Consider the following 16,551-nt stretch of genomic DNA (forward strand, 5'->3'; position numbering starts at 1 on the left):
TGTTTTCAGCCTGAGCAGCTCGGAGCTGCTAACAGGAGCACTACATCTGCAGTCCCGTTGCGGAATTGGAAATATAGAGATCGAGTTACGCTGATCACAGAATGAAAAGCTGACCGTTTATTTAAACCATGGCTGCTCAGTATCATGAGGGATGAACAGAAGAATACCCCCTCCTCCCCAGGTCAGCCTTCTACCCCAGAAGATGAGCAGGAAGCACTTATTTTGTTCTACTTTTAAATACCTTTAAGTAGTCCACAAATTCTTTCACTTCCATTTTCGCCTCATGCATTCCCGCCACATCCTTGAAGCTAATCCCTTTTCCTGATTTCCCATCCACAATGGTGAAACGAGCCATTTTCAACTGGTTCTGTGGAAGGCAGCACAAATACTGAAGACAATCTCTGACTTCGGACAAGACAACAGTTTGGAAAGGCTGTTTGCTGTACCCTGGGAGACAGCACAGCACCGGTACAAGGTGCCCCTAAAAAACAACGCTGAAATCCCCACCAATGCATTGGGGTTTTACTGACTTTTGCTGTGGAAATGTTTCACAGCCAGACTGCAGGATTGCTGACTCAAACTTTATTTATCCACATGGTGCTGGGAACAGACAGAACAAACCTGCAGTCATAGTCCCAACAGAATACAGCTCAAACCCCATGCAGACCAGGCAGGGATACTTACTGAAAACGTGCAGAATGCTCAAAACCTTATTTGGGATCTTTTTCCTGGCTTCTAAATGATATGACCCTTAGTACACTTGGGAAGGTACAGTTTTGAGGAATACACGTGGATGGTAAATAACTGTCAGCAGTACATAATTACCAATGCTGTCTTGTAAACACAGATGAACAGACACTTTGCACCACTGCCCGATGCTGCCGCTGGTTTCTGCTGCAACACAACCCAGGACAGAAACACAGGTTCTCAAATTTAACAGACACCACATTTCAGTCTCCTGGTGTGTGTTAGGCCACAGTGAGAGCCAAAACACGAATTTAGTTAAACGCCCTACTTGTAACTGCTCGTTATGTTCCACTGAAAACAGCTACTCAGGAACTTTTTTTTTTCTTTAAGAAGAAAGTGTACAGCTCCTCAGGCCTCAGAAACATCAGCTTATCCAAATGAAGAGTTAAGCACGCGGGCCCTAGCTGTCTGCACTCATGCAAGGACAGAGTCTAGTCCTCAAGGCCCTCATTACTCAACACTGCTTTAAAATATTCTCCTCTGAGCAGCTGCATCCCTTTGTGTAAAGAGAATCCCAAAGCCAGAAGAGACTTGCACAGAAGACTGAGTGGAAAATGTAACAAGGGCTGAATTCATCCTATTTTCACCCCCAAATCCCCACGGTCAATGGCAGTGCACCCCAGGCTGATTTCTACAGAGTCGCATCAGCTGATCCCGGCAAGGGTGGAAGTGGGGAGGAGGAGATTTGACTGATGTTGCAAGTGAGGCATGCGGCATGAGTGGAACAGGCCAACACGTAATGAAATCCAGAATCTGAACATATTTTATAAATGGAGAACTCATTTTGCAGAAAGCAGCAATTCCTACTTCTGGCTGTATGGGAGGCATATTGGCAGGGCCCAGTGAAAAACACCATCTGCAGCTGCAACTCATTAGCAAGCTTTGAAAATAGCAGAGCAAACTGGCCTGCAAGTTCACTGAGCTCAGCCATTCCTGCCATTGGGGAAAGAAAGGGCCTCAGCTAAGGCCAGTAACTGTACAATCTAGTCAGATGATCAGCGCAGGAAAGGATGCAAGATGTGTCAAGACTGGAGAGTCCTTGGCACAAGTTAATTCTCAGGCTGCACTGACTTTGCTGGGGAAAGGGGAGGAGATCAGGCCAGCAGAAGACTGCCCACAGGCTGCAAAACAACATCAAGCCCCAAGATACTTACAAAGGCGTTGAACCCTCCGGCCCGGCCTGCGACCCTAATAAGGCGGAAGATGCTCCACAACATGGACAGGGCCACAAGCGTCACTATCAGGGAAATGACATCACTAAAAGGACAAAAGCAAGACAGGTACAGATTGAAGGGTTCAGCCACAATCTGGTAAATATCACTCAACATCACTATTTTCAGTATTTTAAAGGTTCTGACATTTAGGGTACAAGTGCAGCAATGAGCAGACACGACTAAGGAAACAGAACCTTGACAGGTTTTTATATATATATATATAAATAATATAAATATATATATAAAAACAAACCCCCACCAATTACATAACCTAAGAAGTTAAACAGAGGACACTGGCAAATACTGCTCACAGCTGTGGAAGAAATCTGACCTCGCCATCCAGTAGGCATTTCTCCTTATAAAAGCAACAGGACCCTCAGGCAGGCCCATCACCCCCAGAGCAGAATCCAGGGGGGCTGGCAGCCCATCCAAAGGGAGCTCACTGCAGAAAACCTGCGTCCGGCAACTCTGGGGAGGTTCAATTTCCCCCATCCTGGCAGAAATCCCAGTGCGAGTCTCCCATGAAGAGACTGCCCTGCCCAGCCTGGCTGGCCCTCCCTGCTTGTCCCTCAGAAGTCCTTTACGACAGAAGGAAGTGCTACAGCAACCACCACCATCAATTTTCTGGATCCGTTGCAATCCCGACTGCATTAGGAGGGAGATGTGGAACAGAGCTGGCACTGCAGGTTTAATACAGTTACAGGGCAAACACCCTGAGGATGAATATCCTGTGAGCACCAAACAAAGGGTGCCTTCAACAGGAGAAATAATCATGTGTCAGATGACAGGTTGGGATTTGTGGGACCCTGCTCTGCTTCACGTGTCTGAAATCTAGTCTTACCACGCTTGTGTCTTATCTTTAAACTAGGAATGCGTGCTCCATCTCTCACAGAGGGACGATTTACTGAAGCAAGGGGACTGGCATGTGCTATATACCCAGCTGCATTTGCTGCTTCTCGGTAAGAGATCCTAGGCAACGCTGGAAATTGAAAGTCACCTTCAGTTTGTCAACCATGCAGACAGGATTAATTCTGAAACACATCAAGTGCCCACGTCTAAGAGTAACTGAACCCAAGCTGCAAGTGCTCTGCACCTCACAGGTTCGAACTCCAGACTGAGACTCAAATTCTCCAGACATTCAAGTTGCCTGAGAGACTTCAGACCCTATAATATCTCTTAAAAAAAGAAACAAACTCCAAAACAAAAAAAAAAAAAATTTCTTTTCAGGGGCAGGGGAAGCAGCTTGTGTTGGTGGCTGACTAACTGTTCAGTCTACTCTTCCTGTTATAAACAAGTTGGAAAAAATTGGCACATGCTGAATTCAACTAAAGGTCTCATACTGCATGATCAATTAAAAAAGTTTATCTTCATATAAACCACACATTAAAAATGTGCAAATGTTGTTCAGAGGACAAAATCCAGTCCAGGTATCCATTCATATACAAGTACAACATCTGTTTCACATTTTGTTAAGGGGTCTGGGAGGAAGAATTACACACACTGGCCATCCCCACCTCCAGTGGGAAACCCACTGTGCTCCAAACCCCATGAGCCACTCAAAGCAGATGACGCGCTCTGCATGGCGCACAAGTAGGTGACCCGGCTGTCTCGGCAGATAACTGTAGCGGCGTGATGCTATGAGTTGTTAGGAATTGGGATTTCTTTGCTTAGCAGACAGAACTTCTGCACTACATCTTTAGTACTTTAGAAGAAGCAATTAGTTGAGAGCTCTCCAGACTGGGAGTCTCTCCCCACACCTAGAGAAAGCATCTTTCTACACCAGTGTAACAGCCATTAGTGCTGGAAGGGACTTGTTCAAGCACAGCGAGCGAGCTTCACAAGCTTCACTTGTACTCTGGAGCCCGTAAGTCCTGTTTTGCAAAAACAAGCCGCGGGTCTTAACAGAAGGGCAAACAAGCCACATCAGCAGCAAATGACCACAAACACGAATACGTCACATGAAAGCACAGAACAAAGCCCAGCTAGTGCTCTGTAGCCTTCTGGCAGATCTTCCCTCTTTTTGCCCATTATAGCTTATTTCAGAATTAAAAGTTTTGAGCTTTTATTTTATTAATTTTTTTTTTAAGCCAATGGTCTTGGTTTCAGGTAACAAAAGGGCTGTAAGTTTAATAGAAGTACTCCTCTCACTGAGATTTTATATGCCAGCATCAAAGCCGCTCTGCTCAGTATGCGGCTCACAGCTGGAGCAAGCACCAGCGCAGGCTGTCCCCTGATCCACAGCTGTTAGAGAAGCAAGCCAAAACTAGGTGTTTATTTTTACAGACTGAACAACCATTGCAGACCTTCCTCAAAGCATTTTAACCGGGAAAGGCTTGCTGCACCACCAGCACTCTCCACAGACCAGGGCGTAACATCACTTGTTGAGTCAGGATTTCTATCACACTCTGCACTTGAATAACTGATTACAAGGACAAAAAGTGCTCTGCTGTGCAAGAACGCACAGCAACTGACACAGGCTTTTCTCAGACCTGCAACATTTTGCTCTGCTGCATGCTGCAGTTCCAGACACCTCCTTGGGATCCTCAGTTTTGAAACATTAACGTACATCTAGAGCACGCCTATTTCTGAAAGGTGGGGTAAGGGCTCCAAAACTGGGACCACTTCTTTGTTGTACAGTAACAACATTTAGCTGAAAGGGACTTTTCTCTCCAAGTGAGGGATGTTGTCACCAACATAAGATCAAATTTGTCAGCACAAATTTATATCATACTTTCCATAAAAGCCAGGATGTTTGTAGGAAACTGGGATTCTCTCTCTCTCATCAATATTCAGCTCATCCTCCGCAGCTCTCAGCTTCTCTTCAAATTTGTCGATGTTTGCCACCCGCATTGTGTACAACAGGGTAACGTTCTGGGGACAGGCAATCAAAAGCAGCATTTAAGTATTGTAGTATAAGGACACAGCAGTGAGCAGAAGTGCACAACACGGACAAGTCACATAAAAGTTCAGCCTTACGGTACATCCCTCGATACTGCACCAATGAACTCACGAGCCAGTAACTGACGCTAGGGCTCCAAATGGACTTAGGAACATCTCTAGCCTTTTCAGCTAGGAAAAGGCTTCGGAAAGCATAAAAGAACAAAGTCTCAGCTCTCTAGAAACAAGGAGATGCAACGCCTTTGTAGGCAAGCTGAAGGATGGAGTTAGTACTACAAACCCAGTTATACCGACAGCCTGGGCTCTGACAAAATTTTGTAGTACACATGCAAAACTGCGCCACTGGGAAGGAGGCGTTTTGTGCTCCACTCAGCCTTCTTGGATCTTCTTTCTGTACCCTTGTCAGAAATTAATTTCATCCAGCAGTTCGCAAATGGATCATAAGTCACTGGAAAAGTGGGATGTATCCAAGAACAGTATTTGAATCTCCCAAGTCAGTTTGTAATGATTCTTAGTGGCAACTCCTGGCAGTAAGCATGTGATCAAACTTCGCTTTGTCTCCATTTTGGAAGATTTAGGAAGGAAGTCTGATGGAGTTTGACAGAACCTCTGAAACTAAAATTCAAATAGCAGAAAGTTTGTCAAACAAGATCTAGTAATAAGAGTTTACCATCTTCTAGACACCTTCTCAGATATCAGACTGAGCTGATCAGAAAAAAATACTGATTTTCCCAGCTTTTTAGACATACGCAAGATTTTCTTCCAGGCCATTATTAATTATTTTTACAATTTAAAATAAAAGTTTTAGTTTCCAGGCTGATACGAGTAACAGAAGTCCCCTGAACTTCAAATTCAAGAAATATCATTGAAAAGGAAATTTAGCACCTAGAGTTTTACTGAATGTATACTCACTAATTCAATTACTTTGAACAGTAAAAATCTTAGGTCACACATTCCAGCTGTAGAAAGCCACTCACAACTTGTCCATGCGGAGTTCCTCCTGGGTGCAGATAAATTTCCACAATATCGCTCTCTGGCACCACTTCGATTCTCTGGACTTCCCCTTTTGCCAGCATCTCATTCAGAAAGTAGTTCCAGGAAATGCTGGTCCCTTCTCTGTTCTCGCTGACCGTGAATCGAAACAACAGCACTATGAAAGTTATGATGAGGAGTGCCCGTAAGCGTTCGAGGTGCATCTGATTTTCCCTTCTGCGTTTCTCTTCATCTTTAGGAAAAAAATTTCAGAGGCAAAAAAAAAAAGAAAGAGCACGTAATTGTGGAGCTTTCTGACTCAAAGAAGTGACAATTAAATGACAAAGATGAACACAACACTACCTTTTGGGGCTTTTTTTTTTTTTTTTTTTTTACATTTTTGGTTTCTCCTGAAGGACCAGACTCAGAAGCAGTACCTAACTTGCACTGCACAGGCAATTTTCTTGCTTAGCTCACAAAGGAGGTTGTGTGACTTGCTCAAGGTTACGCAACTAAGTCCGTTTTTTGGACTGCGTGACATTCCCAGACTGGCTTCTAGATTGTCAGACCACAGGGCCTCAGCTGTACACGTGAAACAGCACCAGGGCAAAAGCCTGGTTATGAAAGCACAAGCACTCAGATGTAAACTTAACAGTTGCCTGGAAATTTTGCACCCTGCTAGCCAGCAAACAGTCTGCTTCCATCACATGGCTGCGGCTTTATTCAGCTGATCCTGAATGCCCCCCCAAAAGCCACCCCGTGAGGCACTGTGTACACAGACCACAGAGATGATGATGGAGGATCACCTCCTTCGCTTTAGTTGAAGCATCAGCAAGCTAAAGAAAGCCCCTGATTTCCAGAAGTTATTGATTGCATATGAAAACAGACAGCAATCTCAGACATATTTTGAAGAGCTCCGATCAGCATTTCCTGTTTTAAGGCAGTCTAATCCTGGTCCAGGAGACTTCAGATGGTCACAGTCTCTCATTTTAGAGGAGAATGACATTTGGCAGGATTCTAATGGGTCTAGCGGACTACCTCACTTGCCTGGCCTAATATGGATATAGTCCAAATAAAGTCATCGGACCCTTGTTGCTAAAAATCAGGCTCAAGATGACTATAACCCACTTTATCTGACATGCTTCTGCGCTGCCTAGTCTTTGGGCTGTTGCTAACATACCCACCGGAAAATATTAGCAGCCAGTGTCACTGGTAAATTATGCAGCACCGTATTGTAAGAGATAACTGCATCCTGGTAAGCTCCCGATGCGCTGGCACCCTGTATCACAGCACCAATGACGTTTCTACTACCTAAGAAAGTACCAGCATTTGCAGTAGATCTGAAGTAGCACAGGAGACACGATACGCGCTTACCTATGTGTCTAAACACGCTGTGAATCAACCTCCCTGTCCTAACAGAGCTCACAGATTTTCTCCCATGCCATACAGCTAACCTCATGTGTAAAAAGGCTGATAACTTGTCCACGGTAAGGATCTGTATCAAAGAGGGATTCCCACGCGAGATGTGCTCTCCCTCGCCTTTACTGTTCTAGAGACATCCTGAAGCAATGACATGAGAAAAGGGATGGGTTACTTCAAGTATTTGCCACCAACCCTTTTCTTCAGACTCTCAACGCTTTTTTTGCACTGCACAGGCAAATTTAAAATTCTGTGGTTTGTAAAGGACTGCCACAGCACAGTTCAATGTCAACTGCTAGCTCGCGTTCAAGTTGTTAAGATGACAACAAATCTCTCCTCCTCCTTCCAGTCATATGGGGACGTTCTTGATATATAATTTAGCATTTGCTCTTGATATACAATTTAACATCAACAGCTACATGGCATACATAAATACTACTCTACACCCAGAAATAAATTAATTCTGCGCTACTGGACTGCTCGTGCATGTGCCTGCTGCAGCCCAGATTCGATTTATTTGCAAATTCACAACAAATGTTCTGACACTAGCATTTATCACTAGCCACCAATTAGACCCTACGCACACTGCAACAAAACCAAGGGACAAACACATGACCCAGTCAGATGCTAAAAAAAGTACTCTGTCCTTCAGATACGCAGCATCATTTTTCACTCGTTTCCTAGCTCTGCTCCACATTGAACAGGAAAGGCTTGTTCCTAAATAGAAACAATGCAGCTTTTCAGATAAGGTCATAATTTCAAAAGACAGTGACAAGCTCAGACTCTGTGTCCAGCCCATCCACTTTGTTCTTCGATGCCATCTCCTCACTTCTACGTTATCGGCTAGATCCAGCTTTGTTAGAACAAAGCAATTAATCACAAAGCTGCAAGATGACACGCACTCTAGTCTTATTAAAGAAAATTAAAAAATAGCGCGATAGAGACCTTCGTCTGGGCAATATCCTGAAAAGCTGAGCAAGTTCTAAATAAAAAAAAAAATAAAATCTATAGAGCAAATAAACGATTCTCAAAAAGCGAGTACCAACTAAAAGAAATTCCATCTATCGCTATGTGAGTTCCTTGGAGATGTCAGAGTCAACTACTACCAAAGCACTTTTCTGTATTAAATTTCAGACAAAGCGAGGACGCATATAAGATGTTCTAAAGCACACATAACTGAGGATACGATCACAAAAGGATCACCGCAGGGTAAAAGCTGGCCATTAGATATCGTGACACTAACAACTTCTCCGGTTTCTAGGAATTAGGCTTGTCTAGGACCTTTAACCTACAGCTGAATAATTTAATCAAAAACCACCATTTCTAGAAAGCCAGAAGACAACACAAAGCTTTCCTTTACTCTGCGTTTAATTAAGGACAACATCAATCTATTTCTAAACTTATGTAAAATGTGACTGTCTCTACAGTACAACGTTCACACTGCACCATAAGCTGCCCCACAACATTCAGTAAATGAAAACCAGTAACTGGATGTGACACTTGTAAGCAACAGCTGTGGGAATACTTCCAACTCTTTAGTCTCAAAAAGCCTCCACGAAGCAATGATTTGCCATTAACCCCAAATGTGAACTCTCTGATTAAAATCTTGCAAGGGCCGCAGTGACAGTTTGAAGAGTGCTTTTTAATAATTACTGCAGAGACGAGTATTCCCCTGGAGACACGGAGTAGCATTCCACCTCCCGACGTCAAGCTATCCATTAATCACAGGAGAAAAGAGGCCACCGAATACGGCATGTTTCTGTTTACTAATTTTAACAGCTACAATACTTCACGGCGCTGTGCTCACAGTCACCCTGTGTGGTCTTGCAAAACCTGAGGGCCCCAGCTTCCAAGCTGCGAGTTCCTTACATGGACTCTGTCATACCTGCGCTCGCAGCCCGTCGAAGACCTCGACCCATTTAAATGGATCACACAGGCAACGCCACTGCTCCGGCCTTAAAGAGACCGCAATGACAGGAATCAGGCTAAAAGTCAGCAGCAGCTGACTGCTTTCACTTCAAATGTTCGTTAGTCCAAGAGGATTCAACCACTATGTTTAAGCACAACAAAGGAAGAGCCAAGGTATTAAATTGTTTGATGATACCCAGGTAAAAGTTCATCAGATCATTTATAAAATTATATTACAATCTGTGTGACTTAAGCATGACGTTAAGTGCCTTCCAACTCACAGTACAAAGGTCTGGAGCCCTCCAACTATGTGAGGTTTATCCCCCACTCAGAGGTGCAGGAAAGCAGCAGCACAGCAGACATCCACAAACTCACTCAAGACATCACCAGCCCCCGCAAGCATCGACTAATGTTATAAAGTGAAGTAAATGCTCAGGTCTGTTACGCTTCTGCAAGTATCACTGGCAAGACAGAAGAACGAGACCTTTCTCTGGGCCACTTCTGACACCTTTCTTAAACCGCTCCACCAGGCCCACAGATGCCATCACTGTGGGACTTCACAGCTCAAAACCTACAGCACAAAGTCTGAAAACGTGCCTTATCCAGAGCCTAGGAAATCTCTGCGTGCACTTCAGTTCTTGGGAGGCATGCACTCACAAACAAGCGAAGAATTTTATTTACAGAAGTGGAAGAGTCAAATTACACTTTTTAAATGGAATGCAGCTGTTGTCAATCTACTAATAGCAGAAAGCTGACAACAATACCAAGACTTGAAGGGACACCCACAAATCCGCTTGTATTTGAAAAACGTCTGGTGAAAACCTACTGCTAGAAGATAGCAGTGCCTCCTACAAGGATCAGAAAACTGCCTGTCAAAGTTACGCAAGGTTTTTGTCTAGTACACTGAAGTTATTCCCCTGCACCCCTACTCCACGTTAGTGTTGTTAAATTCCTCGTGCCCTTAAGCTTAGAGCACAGAGAGGGCACTCCTCAACTTTTCAACATAATCTGGCACACCGCGTAGATCCCTTGGTTCCAGAACACATTTACTGAGATAAAACTAATTTTCAAAAAGTCCTGTACTGTGGGATGCCTGGGGCTTAGGCAGTATAAGACATGCAAAAATCAGTATCTAGGAAGACTGACCAGAAAAAAGAAAAATTCTAAGCAAGTGTCAGCTCAGAACTCTTTAAAGGAATCTATTTTTAACTTTGAGCTCTGTAAAGCACTAGAAGTAGAGACACATCCACAGTGAAGGTAAAAGAAATAGAAGGAGAAAAAAAAAAAACAAACCAGAATCCAGCTTAAAGAACTGAATTTAGTTAATGCAAATTTATTAAGTCAAAACGCTCTACAACAAAACCTCCAAACCAAAACGCAGTAAATACTACTGTTCCCTTCTGCAAAGCTGCAAGCATCAACAAAATTATTTGTCCCGGATGCAAAGCAGAACAGAATCAGTGTAATGATCTGTCTTAATCCTTAGTATTCCATCATCTAAGCCAAAATATCCCTTCAAATTTGTGCTTAGCCGTCGGCTTGCAGAGGTGCTGAGTTACAGGTACAGCTTTACAGTACCCAGAAACGGAAGCACCAAGGCGGATCTTCCATGCTGCCCACCCTTACCCCTCACACACACACAAGTTTTGTTTCATTAAACATCTTTTTGGCACATACGTACCCTCGTCCTCCTGGGGAGATTTCTTTTTGAACCCTCCATTCTTCTGGTTACTCCCCTGAGAGCTTGAAGTAGTGAAATAGTGAGTGCTACCTGCAGGCAAGCAGAATTAAGCAGTTACTACCGGAATACCTCAGGAGACAGTGGGAGGACTGAGAACTGCAGAGATACACGTGAGCTCCACACGCACGGAAAGCTAAGCTCCACGTCCACCCAAGCACACAGCTTCGTTCATGTGCCAAGGAAACAGGACAGCCTCACCAGAGGAGTGATGGGAGGAACAGGCTCCTTCAGTTCCCTTACATAACACGTACTTTTTGACAATCCAATCAAAACATGGCTTTGTTCAGAGATCATTTCAACGTGGCAAAAAAAATAATTCGAAAAAATTTCTTCAGTGCTGAAACACGTACACATTTCCCAAAGCGTAAAACCGTAGGTAACACTGGTATGGTTAAGAACTGCCTCGCGCTAGGAACTGTAAACGCTTACTGAAGGACGTGGATGTGCTGGAGTTAAAGGCAGCCTTCTCAGTTAACGCTGTTAGGATGCTCTAATATAAGCCAAGAAGTAAGGCTACAAACAGTGAGACTCACAGTTGCTGCCACAGAACAGTAAGTGAAGACTTTTTTTGCCAGGAAAATGCAAAAACGTCAGAAGAAAAACTGACTTGAGGACAGCAGCTTTTATTTCCCACGGTCTTCCATGAAGGCTCTGGAAAGAGGAGTCAGCCCAGAAACTGGACTGCTTGCCCACTCTTAGTTCTACTAGAGGATACATTGCCACTTGAAAGATTATGCATATATTTTTATTTTAATGTAAAAAGACCACCCCAAACTCCCTCAAAGGTAAAGCAGCCCAAGCTCACCAGGCCCACGCTCACCAGAACAGCCATGACCACTTTTGTTCACATCTCAAAGACATCAACAAACCCATCTTTCCAATTTGAAGAGGGCAGTGAGAAGAATAACGGCCTTTGTTTCACCTTAATGTGCTTTTGCTCTGAGGACTCAGAGAACATTTTCTAACATATACCTATAACTTGCGAGGCTTTCAGCAAGGTCATACGATGTGATTTCTGACAAAGGTGAACGACATTTCCGTCTCAGGCTTTGCCAACGAGGCAGAGAAAGGTTCTCTACTTGCAGTTTTTAAATTACCTTTAGGTCTAATGACTCAAGTGCTTACTTAATCACGCTGAGCTCCTTGTGGAAAGGTGCCATTGTTCATCCTGTCACCAAACAAAAACCTAGAACCCCTGCAAATTGTACAGTGCTCCCAAAGCCGAGAACAGAACAGCGTTATTTCAGTTTCAGGAACGCAGGCAGTGAGGGTAAGGAAAAGTCAATACCCAATAAAAGCTTTTACCCTCCTCCAGCTGTACAGTTGCTCTTTGGGACTCACCTAAGAGATTCCAAAGCCTGACTGGATCTCGAATTATGTGTTGTCTCACCAGGACTCCACTGAGACCTTGATGTGTTGGGGAAAATGTTTGAGACAGAAGGCTCTGAGGAAGAAGATAAAGAAAAAAAAAAGACAACTATTGGAAAAGTACTGTGACTGCTGAACCTTTCTGTATGCTGTGAGACTAGGATTTCTAAACATGAAAATACTGTGGGTAAGTTGCAGGATGAGCAGCTGGGAGACCTGAATTTCATTCCTGGGTGTGTGATGGACTTACCACGTGACTTCAAAGATGCTGTTCATAACCCAGTTTAAAGAAAGCACATGTATAAATAGAAACATGCGCTCAAAACACTTGAAAACATTATCTTTTCCCTCCCTGTACCTCTGTTCTTCATTCTAAAGATACGCTGGAAGTCAGTTCTTAAAATGTAAGGATACCGTCCCACAACAGGAAATCTTAAGGACTACTGCTTGGTGACCCTGCTGCACAGCAGTACAGGCAACACAGCTATTTCCCTGTGGTAACGCAGCAGTAATCCTGCAGTTGGTATTCACACTTAAAGGCAACTTCACAACATCTGAACTACCATTTACTAATGCTCTCACTGAACACAGGCCTTGCCCCTTCTCCGATGCGTGATTCCCTGTCTCATCACCCCTCTACCACACAGGCACAAATTTTGGTGCAGCAAACCAGACAGGGATATCGACTAGGCTGAAATCCTTCACTCTTTCGGCCTGGTTTGCTGGGCAGCAGCGTGACTGCTAGTGCTGGCCTGAGAGGATAACCTCTTGGGATCAATACAGTCTAGAACAGAACAGCTTAGACTTGTTTAAATCAATCACAGAAAAACCCGGCACAATTCACAAAGCAGTCCCACAATTGTTGTTCCTCCATCTCCTACTTGGACTGCCAGTGCTTCTTCACTGCACGGAAGAAAAACACAAAACAGTCTTAAATCACACTGGAGGCCTAGTTTAAACAAGAACCTTGCCCCCGCATTAAGGGCTGTGCCCTGCAATGCCAGCAGCACTGCAAGCTGGGGAAAACACATCTGCGGCACACACCAAAGTGGTGGGTGCTTACATCCCCAGCGACGCAAAGAGCCAGCACAAATGATGTCAGAAAAAAGCCTTTAATCAACATTTTCTTGCTTATGACAACCTAGATGCTCTCTTCATGTGGTATTTCCCCCGCGGCTCTGTCACACAGCCCTGAAAGGACGGACCTTTGGCCTGCTCTAACCCGAGAAAAGGGAAGGTTTCTCGAAGCAAGCGCCCATCTAAACACAGCAGGGGCTGACCCAGCTCCCTTCGCCGTTCGCCTTCTCCTCCGGCGCTCCCGGCCCCGCAGGCTGAGCACCCCGCCGGGCCGGGCCCTCCCCGGGGGGACGCCGCCTGCCGCGGGGAGCAGCGGCGCCGGTCAGCGCCCGGGGCGGCTCGGGAACGCCGCCGCCGAGGAGGCGAGAGGCCCCAGCGCGGCGGGGCGAGGCCCACAGCCCGCCAGGCCTCCCCGCCCGGTGGGACCGGCAGCCCCCCCCGCCGCCGGTGCTCGGGGCTGCAGGAGGCCAGGCCCCGCCCCGCGGCCGGCCCGCCCCGCTCCGTAGGCCCCGCCGCCACCCCGTTACCTGCAGGCCGCGTCCCGCGCCGAGGGGACCGCGGGGGGACCGGGCCCAGGCCGGGGCGGGCGGCGGGGCAGGCCGCCGCCAGCAGCCGCAGCCCCCCCGGAGCAGCAGCAGCCGCAGCAGCGCCATGACCCGCCGGCCGTCCCGCTCCGCCCGGCGGCCTCGGAGGGGCAGCGGCAGCTACCGAGCGCCAAGGGGCCGCTGAGGGGAGCGCCGCGCCAGCGGGCCGTTATCGCTGGCCGCGGCGCCGGGAGCCGGAGGCCGCAGCGGGGACGGAAGTGCTCGGTGAAGAGCGAGCGACCATCTTGGAAAGGGGCCGGCGGCGGCCGGACTGCCATGCCTCAAGATGGCGGGCGCCACCGCCGGCGGGGGGCGGGGCCGAGGGCACCGCTTAGCCCCGCCCCCGGCTGCAGCCGCGCGCGGGCTGCTGGGCCGGCCCGCGCCGTTACCGCGGCAACGGGGAACCCCGCCGGTCGCGAGCCCCGGCCCGGCCCAGCGCCCCGCAGCCGGGCACGTCCCGCGGCTCGGCCCCGGCCAGGGCCCGGCCCGGCCAGCCCCCGCAGGGCGGGCCGCCTCCGCAGCCGAGCCCCAGGCCCAGCTCCGCCTGGCCGAGCCCCCGGGAGCACGCGGATCCCACCACCCGGCCTGGTGCAGGCAGGTCCCCGGGCCCAGCCGCGGCCGGGCCTCTCCAAAGAGATTTAGGCAGGAGGACAGCAAACGCCCGGGAGGAGCGAGCGGGTTCCAGGCACAGGAGAGAGCCTGCAGCCACCTGCCTTCCCGCGGGGCCACGGAGAGCTGGCGCTAGGGAAGCCGGCGGTGCCGTGTGCTGGTGCGAGCGCACATCATCGCCCCCGAGATCAGTTCCCACAGAAGTGTAACAGCTGGGAAAAGAAGAAACGCCTCCGCAATCTTAGGTTCCACGGAGAGGAAAGAGACCAGCTCCCAGCCCTTGGCAGCTGTTGCTGAGGAGGACTCCCCTTCTGAGAGCTTAAGGTATGAGCGAGCTCTGATAGAAAGCAGCATTCAGCTGAGCGCCATGGGTTAGCGAATACGCTCAGAAGTAAGATGAGCGAACAAATGCATACACATTTACATGCGTGCTCTTCGTCAGGCAGGTTGGCTGGCTCCCGTGATCCGTCTTTGGTGGAAAAGCCATTACAATGTGTTTGACAACTCACGGCAGCCAAGCCACAGCGCGGCCGACACCGCCTGCGTTTGAAACTGTGCTGCTGGTGCACGTGCGCAGTTCTAACAGGCATTACACCAGAGCGCGTCAAGGTTATGAGTGGTGTTAAGTTCCCTGTGTACAGATATTTTAAGTCCCTGGTCCTAAATCTTGTGTAATCTCTTCCTATTTTGCACTAGCAGTGCCCAGCAGAGTGGGTGGGCTCGGCGTCCTCTGCAGAATATCTCTTTGGGGCAGGAAGGCATTTCAGAGCAAACATCACCTCCCTCCTGCCACAGTTACACCGTTCTTGCTCTACTGAAAGGAATATTGTGTTTGCCACGCCTGTGGGGCTGATCTCTCCTTGATGTGCCTTCAGGAAGTCATGCTTCTTTTTCCTCTCCTGCCTTGCTGATCGCGATGGTTTTTGCAGGTTTTTCTCCCTCCTGCCTGCCCGTGTTTCTCCTCTCAGGTGGCTCCAGGACAACTTTTAGGTATCATCACCGTTGTTAGTTCTCCTTACTCACCTGTCCTAAAGTATCTCAGGCATTCTTGAACGGGAGGTTGCAGGGCTACATAAAATAAGAATAAATAATTATCTCCCTTCCCAGCAGGTCTGAATTAGCATCCTCTTTCTGGAAGAGTCTCTTAGGATGCTAATTGTCATCTGCCCCCTGGGATGTGTCTAAGTAAACCTTCTACCAGCAAGGTCTATTAGCATGTTAATGTCCTCCTCACTCCTGGAAGTCTCTTTGTATCACTGGCTTAATCGTCAAACAGCTTAATTTACAGACATAAAATTAAACTGGTTGCAATTAATCCATATTGGCTGGTCATAGCTTGCAGTGTCGCAGTGGGGATGTGACAGCCAGCTGTGGAGACACCAGCGGCTCCTCCACCCCGCAGATCCCAGCCGGCCTGGCCCGGGGAGACGCGGCGTGGCCTGCGTTGCTGTTCTGCGTGGCCTGCGCTGCTGTTCTGCGCCAGCCCATGCACGACACCCTGCCTGGCCGGGTGGCTGCCACAGAAACGCGTGTCACGTCTCCACCCACCCGCAGAGGGATCCACGGCGGGGGGTTATTTACGCTCCAGCCGTGTTCAGAGGAAAGGGCTCTTTTGGAACTGCTGACATCTGCTATGCTGTGCCAGCACAGGCACAGAGCAGAGAGGTGCAGGATTCCCAGAGGGGAAACAGGGGACACAGCAACCCTGGCGAAGCACGTCGGGGCCCAGGGGGCTGCGGGGCCCCCCAGCGCCCCCAGCTGCTGCAGGGTACCAGCACCACGCACACCCTTACCTCCCCTTCACTCAAGGCATGTCACACCTTGCCTCCATCCATTCTCTGATTGGACCTGTTGCTAATTAGGCCTGATCTATTTTTAAAGAGTTGCATCATTTAAATAGAATTACAGCCCGATTAGAAGCAAAGCAGCGCACTTTGCTTAGACGGGACTTGACCGACTTCCGCCAGGCTGACGGGACAGAGAGCCAGACGGGTTTCATTATGCCTGCCTCACA

General features: G+C 47.7%; 1 protein-coding gene across 5 annotated transcripts in view; it reads right to left on the reverse strand.

Moving 5' to 3' along the window:
* The window catches only part of SPG7 (SPG7 matrix AAA peptidase subunit, paraplegin), a 40,343-nt gene that overhangs the window by 18,268 nt on the left and 5,524 nt on the right, over positions 1 to 16,551 (reverse strand). For 4 of the 5 annotated variants that reach the window (XM_086757801.1, XM_086757802.1, XM_086757800.1 and 1 more), the window contains 6 exons: positions 12,241 to 12,343; positions 10,840 to 10,929; positions 5,837 to 6,084; positions 4,693 to 4,832; positions 1,902 to 2,004; positions 242 to 367 (listed from right to left, as the gene is read on the reverse strand). In XM_086757801.1, coding sequence (XP_086613927.1) covers positions 242 to 367; positions 1,902 to 2,004; positions 4,693 to 4,832; positions 5,837 to 6,055 — 588 coding nt within the window. In that variant the 5' untranslated portion in view covers positions 6,056 to 6,084; positions 10,840 to 10,929; positions 12,241 to 12,343. Of the gene's footprint in view, positions 1 to 241; positions 368 to 1,901; positions 2,005 to 4,692; positions 4,833 to 5,836; positions 6,085 to 10,839; positions 10,930 to 12,240; positions 12,344 to 13,871; positions 14,212 to 16,551 lie in introns of those variants that run through there. The other variant, XM_086757799.1, reaches the window with a different exon arrangement.

The sequence above is a fragment of the Chlamydotis macqueenii genome, chromosome 13 (genome assembly GCF_036417535.1).
Source record: "Chlamydotis macqueenii isolate bChlMac1 chromosome 13, bChlMac1.mat, whole genome shotgun sequence".
NCBI classification, from domain to species: domain Eukaryota; kingdom Metazoa; phylum Chordata; class Aves; order Otidiformes; family Otididae; genus Chlamydotis; species Chlamydotis macqueenii.